This window comes from Olea europaea, chromosome 18, assembly GCF_002742605.1.
Source record: "Olea europaea var. sylvestris chromosome 18, O_europaea_v1, whole genome shotgun sequence".
Lineage (NCBI taxonomy): Eukaryota > Viridiplantae > Streptophyta > Magnoliopsida > Lamiales > Oleaceae > Olea > Olea europaea.
The window spans coordinates 24,997,128-25,012,147 of record NC_036254.1 but is presented as its reverse complement, the minus strand read 5'-3'; the positions used below and the strand labels follow the sequence as shown (position 1 = coordinate 25,012,147).

Genomic DNA, 15,020 nt, shown 5'->3' with positions numbered 1-15,020 from the left:
CCATCTGTTGGGGAATACACCGATTATGTACATATTATATTCATAAAAGTATACCATTTATTTGCGTGAAATCGAAACGTAATTTCGATTTGCCAAAATAGAATTTGAGAAGCAAAACAATAATAGTTACCGAATCCGAATGCATGAATATGGATTCATCTTTTTCGATTCATGAACGAAAGAAAGTTATTCTTTTGAATCAAACCTTGCAGAACAAACATGTAAATAATGTTAATCAGTTTCTGAAATCAAATCATAATTAAAAGAAATCAGAAAATGAAAGAAGAAATATGCAAGTGATGAATTTTTGGTCGAGGCAAGTGTTTGACACTTGGTCCTTAAGATGAATTTGCCCCGCATCGGTGCTAACGATTTTTCGACAATTATTTTCCAAGATACAACGATCACGTCAATCCATAGGAGCACTCCAAATGACTTCGACCAACGAACTCGAACGGAATTCTCTCTCTACCAAGGAAATGCATGAAAATGCTATGAAATTAGAAAGGAGAGAATTGCAAGAGGAGAATGAATGCTCAATGCAATTGGTATACTCAAAACCATGTCTATAAGATTCTATTTATAGATATAGAAAGGGTGCAAATGAAGTAATGTAGGCCAAAACATGCATCCTTTCAAAAATTTGCAACACTTGGCCAAAACCTGCATCCTTTCAAAAAGTTGTAACACTTCATTTCTTCTAATTTTAGTCCGCAATTTTTCATTCGTCCGAATTTGGTTCGAGATTTCAAATGTACCACGATGATCTACTCGACAAGTAGAATAAGTTGGTCTATTTACTTTTATAATTTGACCATCGGATCAAGTCTGAATATTTGGTCGAAGTTGACACATAATCACACCTTTTCATTTTCCAATTTTTGGTTAATTATTTGAACCAATTCCAACAATCCCCCACATGAATGGAAATTGGGTACGCACATACAAATGCGATGATATGATGTAATGTAGAGAGGTTGCGAAAAAACACTGCATCAAGGAAGGTAACTTCTTGCCTTGAACCTCCCTTAGTGAAATACTATCGGACTTACTTGGCTAATTGGTGAATATGATATCTTGAACCATTCAGCCTTTAGTGTAAGCCAAGACAACGATACTCACACGGATGTCTTTCCTAAACCGTTCATGGTTCTCATGACTTGATTCATTTTGGCCTTGAGTCCTTCTTGGTTCTGCAAGTGTTTAGAGAATTCAAGCCTTGAATAATTCTCATTGAAGCGGCCCCACTTCCCACTCACATAGGTGACCTCCTATTAAGAGTATTCCGCCCTACTTCGCTTGACTTAATCAAGATATAGGAATCATTAAAAGATTATCTTAACCTCTTGCAACTCTACAGAAAGCACTTTTATATCATAGGAATGAGTTAGGAAATTATTTTCCTAAGTGTTTCGTGGAATCCTCATAACTTAGTTGTCCCTTTGAACCAAGATCTTAGGATCTCCAGTCAACAAGGTAGGGTTACCATTACAAGGACTCTAACGTAGTAGGCTTTACCTTATTTCCTTCGATATGCAGTATTCTTGATCTCTCTTAGTAAATCTCTTTAAAGGTATCACGAGTTTACACTACTGAGATCATCTGCTTAATGGTATTATGTCTATGACTTATACGTCTAGACCTACAATTACACGTGACTTAGTATCTTATCAAACATTGCTAGCCAATGATCGATTCATTTGATAGATACAAATTGTCGCTACCAAGAAATCCTCTCATGAAGCTTTATGCCTTATTAGCTTTATCGATTTCCAAACACGGTTGGAGAATTTCTATCAAACACTACACTAGTCAATCACTTTTACTAGTGGATTTCAGAATCATGGGTATTCAATATCATTATTGAAACATTACCATGCATTTGAACTTTATGAATATTCTTCATATATTCCAATTGTTCTTGCATGTCTAAACAAACGTCATAATCAGCTATACAACCCATTTCATCCACTTTAGACTTAGTATATATCATCCTTATAATTAGTATAAGGGTTTTCTATTTTTCTACCTTCATAAGTATCGTTCTATGATTAGAAGCAAACGTAACTGTTAAACTGAGTTACCCCTACAATTCCTCAATTAGGAATACATATACAATCTAGTAATGTTGCATCCACAAGTTTTGAACTTTCCATTTCAAGTTCACAAGCATTAAATTTAACCCTCCACATTCTTGGGTTATACTTGAACTTAGAATTCATCAACTTTTTTATAGTTCTATTCATTTATCTCTTAGATAATATCCGTATCGAGTGTTTCGTGAAAGTCTATTTACTTTCAAAGTAGTGGTCGTCAACTTGCACATAACGTACTTCAATCTAATTAATATTGATCATCCAAATTAAATCAAGGCCATCATATGGATCAACAATGCTTTCAAAACATATACCAACTTAATTGGTTTCATGATTGAAGTTAAATTCAACAATAAAGAGGGCTACGCATTGCAAGATATGCAATTTATCACATTTGTGACATTTCACATAATAGTTTCATTTTATGTCAAATAATAAGGTACATATTCACATTATTCATCATATTCAAACTTGAACGAATGAATCAACCATAGGTTGAAAAGTTTTGTTTTTAAGAGACACAACCCTACAAAAGGACACACCTCTTGAATTTCTATGAAGAGACACACCCATTGAAAAATAATCATACCAAAAGTCATGATTATTCATATAAAGGACGCACATTTTCATCTAAATTGATCGTAGAATATTTCAAATAATTAAGTGGCTTAATTCTCATAACTAAATAATTATATCCACTTTAATCATCTCACTTAATTCCATAGGATTAAATGAGGCTATTAACATTAATCAAAGTTAGTATAATTTCAACAAGATATGAAAATTTAACCAACTAGACCATTTTAACCAAAAAATTCTATCCAAAATCTAAACGCTTGTATGATTCATCAATGAATACACTAATCCACTTCACATGATTATCATATAGATACCCAACAAAGTTGTCTACTTAAAATAAATGCATACTCATGCTATTACTGTTATGAGCATATTTATCAGTTAAAATATGCCTTCTCATGCAAGTAATATATTCAAACGCATAATGATTTTCCATAGTGAGAGAACAAAAGTTATTGGTATGACATACATATAAACTAAAAGTAAGGAATTCTGCACAAACTATAAATTTCAGCATTACTAGATTTTGACAAAGTCAAAGCCAACATGCGTTGAACAATTAAAATTATCCCAACATGCATCTTTCGCAGGTTTAATAAATTTATTTCTTGATAACTTTGAATTGAGGTATTTTAAACATGAAGGAACGCAATGGTTAGCATATACAATGTCCATGTGCAATTTGACTTTACAAATCAGTTTACATTTATTTACTATCTGGACAGATATTTCATGCTACGCAATTCAAATGAGTCACATCATTTCAGAAATTAAAAATCGTTTTTAATTTGGAAAGATACATTTTTCCATATAGCATGCATACTATTTGTTTACAAACATTTAACAAGATTTTACCAACCTTCCCAATCAAAATTCCTTAGGCAACTTCTGACACAAATTATCTTTTAATATAGATACACTTTGGATTAAAAGAGTGCCAACAAATAAAACTTATAGATGAGACTACCAATAAATACAATACACAAACATGTATGCATTTGTTCATAAATATCATACGTATTATGAATTTCACAACTAATTATCATATAATCTGGTGCACCAATTTGAGATTTTCCACTCTAATTTCTGAATATTAGAATTTCTTCTAATGGGTCAAAACCAGAATCTACATTATATGTTGCAGGATTGAATAATATCAGATTATTTGTCCACAAATCAACTTGAAATATATTGTAATGAATTCAACATATAAATGAATGATTCCAAGTTATAGAATCACTATCGATTCTGTTATAATATACAGATTCGTTACACAGTAATTTCTCTAATTAAAATATTGTAATAGAACACATTTACCAGAATCATTATACGTCAAAATTCTGTCTTATGATTTTATTCATGCAGTAACTTGATTTTGATTGCAAATAAAATATAATATGCATAAGAAAATTCATCTTAAAATTGTTGGGGAACACCAATTATGTGCATATTATATTTATAAAAGTATACCGTTTATTTGCGTGAAATCGAAACGTAATTTCGACTTACCAAAATAGAATTTAAGAAGCAAAACAATAATAGTTACCAAATCCGAATGCATAAATATAGATTCATCTTTTTCGATTCTTGAACAAAAGAAATTTATTCTTTTGAATCAAATCTCGCAGAACAAACATGTAAATAATGTTAATCAGTTTCTGAAATCAAATCATAATTAAGAGAAATCAGAAAATGAAGGAAGAAAGATGCAAGTGATGAATTTTTGGTCGAGACAAGTGTTTGACACTTAATCCTTAAGATGAATTTGCCCCCGCATCGGTGCTAACAATTTTTCGATAATCATCTCCCAAAATACAACGACCACATCTAGCCATAGGAGCACTCCAAATGACTTCGATCAACGAACTCGAACGAAATTCCCTCTCTACCAAGGAAATGCATGAAAATGCTATGAAATTAGAAATGAGAGAATTACAAGAGGAGAATGAATGCTCAATGCAATTGGTGTACCCAAAATCATGCTCATAGGGTTTTATTTATAGATATAGAAAGGGTGCTAATGAAGTAGTGCATGCCAAAACATGCATCCTTTCAAAAAGTTGCAACACTTGGCCAAAATCTGCATCCTTTAGAAAAGTTGCAACACTTTATTTCTTCCAACTTTGGTCCGCAATTTCTCATTCATCCGAATTTGGTTTCAAGATTCCAAATATACCACGACGATCTACTCGACGAGTAGAATAAGTTGGTCTATTTACTTTTATAATTTGACCATTGGATCAAGTCTGAATATTTGGTCGAAGTTGACACGTAGTCACAACTTTTCATTTTCCATTTTTACACACCTTTTCATTTTCCAATTTTTGGTTATTATTTGAACAAATTCCAACACCATCAATGATGTTGATGTAAACTTTTGTATGGACTGTGTTTGATTGGAAGTCGAAATCCATAATTGAAGCTCCAACAATATATATATATATATATATAGGTTGAAGGGAAATATCCAAACACATGGATTATTATTTTCAATAATCCATACTATTAGCAATGAAACACTATTATTCCTCCTCCAAGTATGCTTTGGAAAAAACTTGTACAGTTTGGGAAGGAGTTTTGATTGGAATGAATAGAAAGGGAGGCCAGAGCTTTTGATTTTTTCATGTTGTCAAAAAGGTTTATTAGTTTTTAAGTAAGTACGCAACTCAACAAGAAATTTTCTTACTTGTCCAATTTCTTTCGAGGACTCACAGAAATACCTCTGATGGTGCTACAATCTGTTTGACGTACAACAATGTGTTGAACTATTTCAATAAGTCTGCGCGTGAGATATCCAATATCGGATGTTCGTATAGCAGTATGCACGACCCCTTTACGAATGTCATCTTTGTCTTCCAACTTCCAAAATTTTAGAATGGAAATCATAATTTTATTATGTTTTATAAAAGCCTGTTTCAATTTTACATTATTTTGCAAATAACTATTGATAGGTATTAATTAGCTGTCCACAATGATCAACTAAATCGTGTAAATACAGGTGATAATTTAACCATAGCTTCAATGATTTGACAGCGGATGTGGAGACTGGAGAGAGAGAGAGAGATCACTTGTTATACGTAAAACAAATATTCTGTAAGAAAATGACTTGTATCCATGGATGTTTTGGCATATTATTGACCAAATTTGTTCATTCATTTTAAAAGATAAATGTTTTTCTTATTTTTTTTTTTCGAGCATATTAAAATCGTATATTTAATTATTAAAAATGTTGCTCAAATGAATGAGATTCATAGTGTACCAATTGAAGAGATTTTATGTATTGAATGAAAATCTATTAAAATTTGTCTCATATAAAATAATAGAGAATTAATTGTTTCAATAGCCATTGAACTTATGTCCATAACATTGACTGGTTACTAAAATTTAAAATATCAAATTTTAGTCACTGAACATAAGTCTACGTTTTCGATTGCTCACTGAATTTTAAAATATCGAGTTTTAGCCATTGAACTTTAGAAAGATTGAACTTTGAAAAATGTCGAGTTTACAGAGAGTAATGTATAATATTTTTCAAAGTTCAATGATCAAAATTTGACATTTTAAATTTCAGCGATCAATTGTGGACCTAATTTCAGTAACCATTGGAACAAGCAACTCAATAATAGACAAGATGACTAGTTTATACAAGGCAACATTTGACTTTGTGTAAGCGTAGAGGCAAATCATGGATCGAATTAGCACCTCGAGCTATTGAATTTGTGGGTAATCGAGATTTACGTACTGAAATATCAAATCAAAATTGGCCACTTAATAGGACCTATGTTTTGCCTTTTATTTTTCCTATTGCCTTATTTTTCTTATTTTCAACAAACTTTTTAGCTTCTTCAACTCTTAAAACTCATATGTTTATTGTCAAGTTAAAAATAAGGGGAAAAAAAGGTTCACCTCTCAAACACTATATTGAATGGTCTGTATTATTAATTTTTTTTTTTATCATATATATGGGATTTACTAGTACTATTTTTTTATTCTCTACTTATTTTTATCTGTATATAAACACAACTATTTATAAATACTTGTCAAACACATGCTAAATTTATAGTTTCATGTTATAAGGATTCAAATACTACAAATCTTGAAGAGTAAGAAGTCAAATATTACGAAATTCTTCAAGGAAAGTGATTATAAATTGTTTAAGTTATAAATAGATAGAAACAAATAATAAATAAGTGAATAATACTTGTAAATTTCTTAAAATATATGAATAAAAGTGATATTACTACTTAGCTATTATTTCATGTCCATTAAAAAGAGTTTTTGGGGGAAAAGGAATCTAAAAATAGTAATTCTTTAATTTTTTTAAGAATACGTGATTAAAAATAGAAAAAAAAAGAGTTTACGTATAAAATATTTTATTGTGAAAATGTGTGAATAAAAAAAAAAAAGTTTGAACCATTTATAAAATGTTGGCTAACAATTGTCAATATTAGGAGATGGATTTGTGTGCCCCCAGGGCATATCTCCCAGTGATAAAGGGGAGGGCGGATGGGGTTCAGCGCGGCAGTGTGCAGAGTTCGATTCCTCGCAAGGTGGAATTGTCTTTGTTGCAAGCGGGAGTTACTATATGGGTTAACAGTTTTGGTCTATCCATATGCTCTCCATCCTGGTTCCTGGAAGGCACATCCTGCAATTTACCTCCTCCACGATGATCCAGCGCAGGATCGATGGGGATTCTTAAGGTTGGGGTTCAACCTTTTTTAGGAGATGGATTTGTGTGGAACGTGATGGACCCGACATTTGCAGGGAAGAAACCAAAGAGATAAATGTAATCCACCTAATTTTTTTTTTTGTCACTATTTGAAGACGGTACGGGTTAAATGAGTGGCTGATGGTGCTTGTACTGACAAAATATTTGGGCTAAATGAGTGGCTGATGGTGCTTGTACTGACAAAATATTTAGAATGACGTTACTTGTATATAAATAAAATTATTTAATAATTTATATACGAATGTGATGTCGAAAAAGAGTTTAGAAATTTTTTCTTATTTGGTCAAAGAAATTTTGATTCGGTCATTTCTCTCCACATATATATGAAAATTATTGTATGTGTAGCACAATTGTGATATCTATCACATTACGTGAGTCACGTATCAAGAGAATCAACCCAATTTTTATTTTTCATTTTAACCAAAATCTTATATTTTCAATTTTTTCCCCAAAAATATAAAATTGCAGATATTATAGGAAAAAATAACAGGTGCAAAATCAAAATATTTATTGAAAAAAAATATGTTAATTTTATTAAGTCTTTATGTTTTAATTTAAGTCAAAGTTAACAATTAATTTTAATAATATATTTTATGAGATTTACAAATTTTTAATCATATATTTTATCAATTAAAATTTTGATTTTTATCCTAAGCTAAATAAAACTGAGATAAACGTGGAGGGTAGCAACGTAAATACAGTGAAAATACGTGGTGGAGTTGGACTCATTCGAATTAATTGTTTCAATAGTCACTGAACTTATATCCATATTTTTTATTGGTCATTGAAGTTTAAAATTTTAAATTTTGGTAATTAAACTTAGGTCTATATCTTCAATTGCTCACTAATACTTAAAATTTTGAATTTTGACTACTAAACTTTCAAAAATATTACACATTACTTATTGTAAACTCGATATTTTTTAAAATTTTATATTTATGCTAATAAGTAATGTACAATATTTTTTAAAGTTCAGTGGTTAAAATTTGATATTTTAAAATTTACTAAATAATTGAAGACATAAATTTAAATTTAGTGATCAAAACTCGATATTTAAAATTTTAGTGACCAATTGAAGACATGAACATAAGTTCAAACCATTGGAAGAATTAGCTGATTCATGCACTGGATTTGTACACGCTTTTTCCTTTATTCGCTCTATAAATTCTGGCATCCGCTTCCTTGGAAGCATATCCCAATTATTCGCTTCTCCTCATATCAAAAACCGTCCAGATTTTTCTACAAAATTCTCTTGTTTCCGTTACAATATTCGGTCGAGAGCTCTCAGAATCGAGATTTACTTTGGTTCCTATTGAAATTCATCGCTTTAATCTGTAAGTTTCTTCCATATTACTTTTAATTTTATTGTTTTATGTCGTGATATGATGTGCGGTTTTTAGATCGGCGATTGGATCTTGCTTTATTCTAGTTCCTAGGGTATAATTTTATTTGTATTGATTTATTGTTTCGTATCATGATTGGAAGTGTATTATTGCCATTTTTACGACATTTTGGTTTATTTATAGGGCTTGATTTTGTTTATATCGTTTTATTGTTTCATATCATCAGTGTATTCTCAGGATTTTGTTATTGTAATCTGGGTTTGATCATCGAAGCTTTCTGAACGAAGGAAGGTTTTTGTCTGCCTATCTCTCATATTTCCAATCGTATGCGTCATTTGTTGGTTTTCTTTTTGCCCCTTCGATTTTGAAACGTTATATGAACCATAAATTTATTTGTTCGTGGATGAATTTTGGCTTTTGCATTGGCCGTTTATTACAACCGATCATTAAAAATTGATGTTTATTTAAAACTTCTATTATTTACTATAGTTTTTCTCTCACTTAGTGTTTTCAGCCGAAGAGTGAATCGTGTTTTAGACTGATGTCAGGTTTAGAGGAGTGAATCGTGTTTTAGACTGATGTGAGGTATAGAGGCTTCTTTTTATGTGAATCTAGAAATTCGCATTGCAGCCACTAGTTCAATTATGCTTACTTGTTAGTAGATGGGGAAAAAATGTGTTTACAATATTAGTGTATCGTGTATTGTTTGTGATTTTAGCGGGTGAATATTTATTCACCTTATACCCTTCCTCCTCGAATTCTTCTATAGTTCTCCTCCTTTTTTTTGCATTACTGTTCTCTTGATGTTATTTTATTACTTACCCTTCATTCCTATTTTATCTAACCTACATTCCTTTTGTGATTGTAAAATGCTGATGATAGTTTCCAGCCTCCAGGTTTTTTGTCAGCATTAATGAATAGCTCAACTGGTGTCTGACTTCGTTTGCTATGCATGCCTATAACAGTTTTTTCTCAGTTAAATTGATGTTCCCATCTGGTTTTGATACTTGTCTTTGATTGTTTTAACAGCTAAGACCGAATGATCTGATGGAATCAAAGGGTGGGAAGAAGTCTAGTAGTAGTAAATCCTTATTCTACGAAGCTCCACTTGGATACAGCATTGAAGACGTTCGACCACACGGAGGAATCAAGAAATTCAAATCTGCTGCATACTCTAACGTGAGTTTGATGTCTTCTGTTCTTTTGGTTTTTTTTCTTAGATCATCATGTAAGTGCCATGTTTTTAATTTGCGTTCTTTATCTGCAGTGTGCGCGGAAGCCATCCTGAGATCTGTTGGGTTGTGCAATAACCACCAGAGGTGGTTTAAGGAACAGTGTCTACATTAAAATTCAGCAACTGTCTTTGTTTAATTTCTTATTTCCAGCTACCGTCTTTGTTTAATTTCTTATTTCCTTGTCCTTGTTCTTGCTTTCCACTTCACTCCTTTCCTTCAAGACAAAATGGCCTTGACAGTTTCTGCGATTGGATTTGAAGGTTATGAAAAGAGGCTTGAGATTTCTTTTTACGAACCTGGAATATTTTCTGACCCTGGAGGTCTTGGCCTCCGATCTTTGTCCAAATCTCAATTGGATGAAATTCTAGACCCAGCTCAGTGCACCATTGTGTCTTCGTTGTCTAATGATGAAGTCGATTCATATGTCCTATCAGAGTCTAGCCTTTTTGTGTACCCATACAAGATAATAATTAAAACTTGTGGGACTACAAAGCTGCTGCTTTCTATCCCAATCATCCTCAAGCTTGCTGATATCCTCGGACTCACCGTGAGTTCTGTAAGATACACCCGTGGAAGTTTCATATTTCCTGGGGCTCAGCCATTTCCGCATCGTAGCTTTTCTGAAGAAGTAGCTGCTCTAGACGGCTATTTTGGCAAACGTGGGCTGAGCAGCAACGCCTATGTGATGGGTGGTGCTGATGAAGATCAGAAATGGCATGTCTACTGTGCATCAGCTACCCTGACGGATGATCTGGGTCCGGTATACACCCTAGAAATGTGCATGACTAATTTGAACCAGAAGAGGGCCTCTGTATTTTACAAAACTCAATCAAGCTCTGCAGCTGTCATGACTGAAGCTTCCGGCATCAGGAAAATTCTCCCCAATTCTGAGATATGTGATTTTGATTTTGATCCCTGTGGTTACTCCATGAATGCCGTTGAAGGTGCTGCAATCTCTACAATTCATGTGACTCCAGAGTATGGCTTCAGTTATGCAAGTTTTGAAGCAGTTGGATATGATTTCAAAGTGGTTGATTTGTCCCTCCTGCTTGAGAGGGTACTGGCTTGCTTCCAACCTGCCAAGTTTTCTGTAGCTTTGCATTCTTCTGTTGCCAGGAAGGACCTTGATCTGGACTTCACGCTTAATATGAATGGATATGCATGTGGAGGAAGGAGCTTTGAAGTTGCTGGTCATGGAGGATCTGTTAACTATAGCAGCTTTATCAGTGCTGGAAACTGCGGTTCTCCAAGGTCTATTCTGCAATTCTGCTGGAACGATGACCAGGGCAAGGAAGTCGAGAAGAAATAATTATGCACATGGTTTTCTCGACTAAGTAGTAGTGTCTTTAGTGTGGTTGATAATAAGATGCTGAGATTATTCAGCCTTTTACTTTACTGAACTATTCTCTATTTAGCGTGTGGAGTCTCCGAGTGTTGGAGCATCAATAAATTAGTTTAGTTTTTTCAATAAAATCAGTTGACTGTGTAGATGGTCCTGATGTGTGTGATAAATTTTCAGAAGGCTGAGATAATATTGACACTGTTTTCCTTGTGCGTACTTCCAATTTGTGCCAGTTTTGCATTTGCTCATTATATTATTCTCTGATGCACGCTTGAAATTATATTGACATGTTTGTTGCCAAAAGACTGTTAATTTTGGTCCTGGTCCTGGACCTGGAAAATAAGTCAATTTTATTGTAATAATTCCTTCTTCAAGCGAAGTTTAAAATAAGTTGATAAATTAAAAAATAACATTGATAACTGTGCTTTTACTCTCTGTTAAACATGCTGTTATAGTGAGCGCGTCCGTTTTTAATCATGCTTGAATTTGCTTTGCAGCATCAGAATCTCTGAAAAGAACACATTCCTTGATTAGTTGAATTGACAAATGCAATTAAAATACAAGAAGCTGAAGAGTTGGAATCAATGACACAACAGTTCACCGAGGAACAAACCTGAATGCCTTTATTCTTTTCTGTTGAATTTTCCTGGGATGATTGGTTTACCAATAACTGATCCTTCTTTTTTATTTTAATAGTCTTTTTTATGCTTGTGAGTTGTGGTAGTATCTAATGTATATTATTACTTCACACAGCACAATTATTGGGTAATACTTCTCTAATTACCCCTAAACATCCTCGCACGTTGAAAGCATTTTCTTTGCAACTAAATTTTTGTTTTGAGAATTCACACATAAACTTAAATCTTAGCAAAAACCAAATTCAAGTGTTGATTGTCAACAATTATGAGAGGATAAGAGTAAATTATTTCTTCTGTGCTACCATTTGAACAAAAAGTTGATCTTTAAAATCACAGATGCACCCATTTTTGTTCCTAGGAACGACGACAGAAAATTAATACTATATCCTAACAGTATATTTGGAGCCATCTATATGAATCTTTTTTCTCCACTCACGGGAAAATGCAAGTTAAATTGCTCACTTCAACATTTACAAATTAATCTGTGGATTCATAAACTAATAGATTATACATAAATGGATGCCCACATATATTTCAAATTTAAAGGAGCAAGGAATGAATAAAAAATACCACTTCTGCGAGTGGGGAATTTTCCATAATACGGCTTTCGGCAGAATTCTATATGTATTTGTGACATCGAGTATGAAATTCTGTTTGCTTACTTTAAATTGAATAACCCAATTTATGAAGATTCTTTTTTGAAGAATATCAATAAAAAACACAACGAAGCTTCACTAATCCCTGAGATTGAGTTTGGATCTATCCTACGCAGCTTAGATGGAAGGCAGTCAGTTTTTCATTTCCATTCAAGAGTTCATATGTGTTTTTACACTTTTTGAGACCCTGGGGAATTCGTTGATTGAATCCATTCCAGATAATTTAACGATAAATAATCTCTTAGCCAACCCATCAAGTAAGTGAAAGATTCATTAAGCTAAATTTTTGCTGCTACTTAGTATCGACTATAGGTTTGGAATACCATGTAAGTTTTGACTTGCTTTTTTGATTTCTTTTGCCCCTTTTTAGAATAAAAGGAGAATAAAAAGAAAATTGATGAAACAGAAGAAATTCGAGTTAATGGAATCGTATATTTCATTATAATTCTATGATTCAGAGTATCCCTTTCTATCTCTTTGATTTCTTGTCTAACTCACTTCCTTTTTTCTGTGTGAATTTCGAGAATATCCCCCATTCACATGTCCGAGACCCCGATTCGAATACTTGCTTTGGCTTGGCTTTTGCTTGGATTCTTGGTGGTGAACTCCTGTTACGATGTGTGTTTTCTTCAATATTTTTTCTTCTCTTCAGTTTTTTGAGTGAATCTTCTTCTGACAAGTCTCTTTAATGTTCCTTATTATGAGTGTGCTTTAGATGAAGGCAGGGAGGGAGTTTCAGTGAGGGCCTGATTTAATTAAAAAATAAAAAAAATTAATTGTATAATATTACATGGACCAAAGATCCTAATCCTATTCTTGGGGGAAAAAAAATACAACTGGATAGCGTATTTGCATGCATGGAGAGCCAAATACGACTTCTCTTGGATGAGACAGACCAATTAAAGGTTAGATTGTTCCAAAATTGAACAGTTTGACCGACGTATGGTCCTTTATGTGCCAAAGCCAACTCTAAACTAATGTGTTCGCTATACCACTTGTTTCTCAATTTAGTGAGAGAGCTGGAAAATATTGATACACGTGATAATTCAATAATTTCAAAAATCATCTGGCCCTCAAAAATATTGGTATTCATGACAAATTGACCATCAGCAATTTCAAAAATCTAAACGAGTAGCTAGTATTTAAAACTTAAAAAGTCATATATCCCATGCTTAAAAAATTGCATTGATTGAGAACAAGTTAAAAGAACATCGACCTTAATGATTTTGGTATGTCTTACAAATAAAAACGTGTTTATTATATTGACGTGATATCTCAAAAAATGTATAAGAAGAGTGAGAGAGATTGAAAGTCATACATTCTGCTGTACTTGATTTTTCAACTGAAGTAACAGTATAAAAATGAAAATATGAAATGTTAAGTTCTTTTTTNNATTTTGGGTTGTTTTTTTTAATTTTTTTTTTTTTTTTTTTTTTTTAAAAAAATTTTATTTCCTTTTTTTTTTTTTTTTTTTTTTTTTTTTAATGTAATTAACAGCAAGAATAGTTTAACTACTCGAGTCGAGGTTGATTTTTTCAAATCTTCCTAGTCATAAGGCCAATAAGGATTTTTTTACCTAATGGTATTACACGTGGCAAGCATGCATTGGCTTCAAATGCTATAAATACAGCTATGAAATGCACCCCAACAATTATTTCCTTCTTTGATTTACTCAATTCTATTATCAGAACATGGATAATTCCCAGAACCTCAGTTACCAAGCTGGCCAGACCAAGGGCCAGGCTCAGGTAATTTTAATCCTATATAGTATACAGTTCAGTCCCCTTTTTCGTTTTGAAATCAACAAATAGCCAATGAATCTATTTGTATTATATATCAGGAAAAAGGTGGCCAAATGATGGAAAAGGCCAGCAATGATGCACAATCTGCTAAGGAGTCCCTACAAGAGGTCATCTCCAAGCCATTATACTTTGCATCGTCGGCTTGATCTTCTGTCTATAGCGGGTCGGAATTATAATGCCTACAGTGGGTGTGACATCAGTGGGCATTATAATTTCTATCCACTGTAAACAGAAGATCAGGTCTGGATATTCCAAATAACGTAAAAGTATTATATGTGAATAAGTACGATTATCTTTTTTTGTATTGTTTGCTAATTAGGCTGGACAACAAATGCAAGCCAAGGCACAAGGTGCAGCTGAATCGGTTAAAAATGCAACTGGCATGAGCAAATGAAGCTCCCTTCTATCCCATGGATGTTTCTTGGTTCCAAAAATTACTCGACTTTTATTGTTTTCAAGCCTGCTTCAAAATTTTTGTCTTTTTTTTGTCCCTTGCTAAGGTAGAGTCCATCGTAAGTTGTTGGAGGAATTTTGTGAATAGTGACGCCAAAATAAGTATAATGATGGTTTGTAAATCCGTGCCGAAAATTGGACAGAGTA

General features: G+C 32.8%; 2 protein-coding genes across 2 annotated transcripts; both read left to right on the top strand.

The window, feature by feature from the left end:
* Positions 1 to 8,580: 8,580 nt before the first annotated feature.
* Positions 8,581 to 11,540, top strand: LOC111367905 (S-adenosylmethionine decarboxylase proenzyme-like). Its single transcript, XM_022989017.1, has 3 exons — positions 8,581 to 8,738; positions 9,777 to 9,926; positions 10,015 to 11,540. The coding sequence occupies exon 3, from the start codon at positions 10,209 to 10,211 to the stop codon at positions 11,289 to 11,291; it is 1,083 nt and encodes a 360-aa protein (XP_022844785.1). The 5' UTR covers positions 8,581 to 8,738; positions 9,777 to 9,926; positions 10,015 to 10,208; the 3' UTR covers positions 11,292 to 11,540.
* A 2,679-nt stretch (positions 11,541 to 14,219) lies between these two features.
* On the top strand, positions 14,220 to 15,004 carry LOC111366537 (late embryogenesis abundant protein 7-like). The gene is made up of 3 exons (XM_022987275.1): positions 14,220 to 14,366; positions 14,459 to 14,527; positions 14,740 to 15,004. Exons 1-3 carry the CDS (start codon positions 14,310 to 14,312, stop codon positions 14,812 to 14,814), a joined length of 201 nt encoding a protein of 66 aa, XP_022843043.1. The 5' UTR covers positions 14,220 to 14,309; the 3' UTR covers positions 14,815 to 15,004.
* The last annotated feature ends 16 nt before the right edge of the window (positions 15,005 to 15,020 follow it).

Bases quoted from the DNA above. Each gene is read 5' to 3' on its own strand.
- LOC111367905 (XM_022989017.1), top strand. From the start codon at position 10,209: ATGGCCTTGACAGTTTCTGCGATTGGATTTGAAGGTTATGAAAAGAGG.
- LOC111366537 (XM_022987275.1), top strand. From the start codon at position 14,310: ATGGATAATTCCCAGAACCTCAGTTACCAAGCTGGCCAGACCAAGGGC. The intron at 14,367-14,458 runs GTAATTTTAATC...ATTATATATCAG, and splicing joins AGACCAAGGGCCAGGCTCAG to GAAAAAGGTGGCCAAATGAT. The intron at 14,528-14,739 runs GTCATCTCCAAG...TTTGCTAATTAG, and splicing joins CTAAGGAGTCCCTACAAGAG to GCTGGACAACAAATGCAAGC.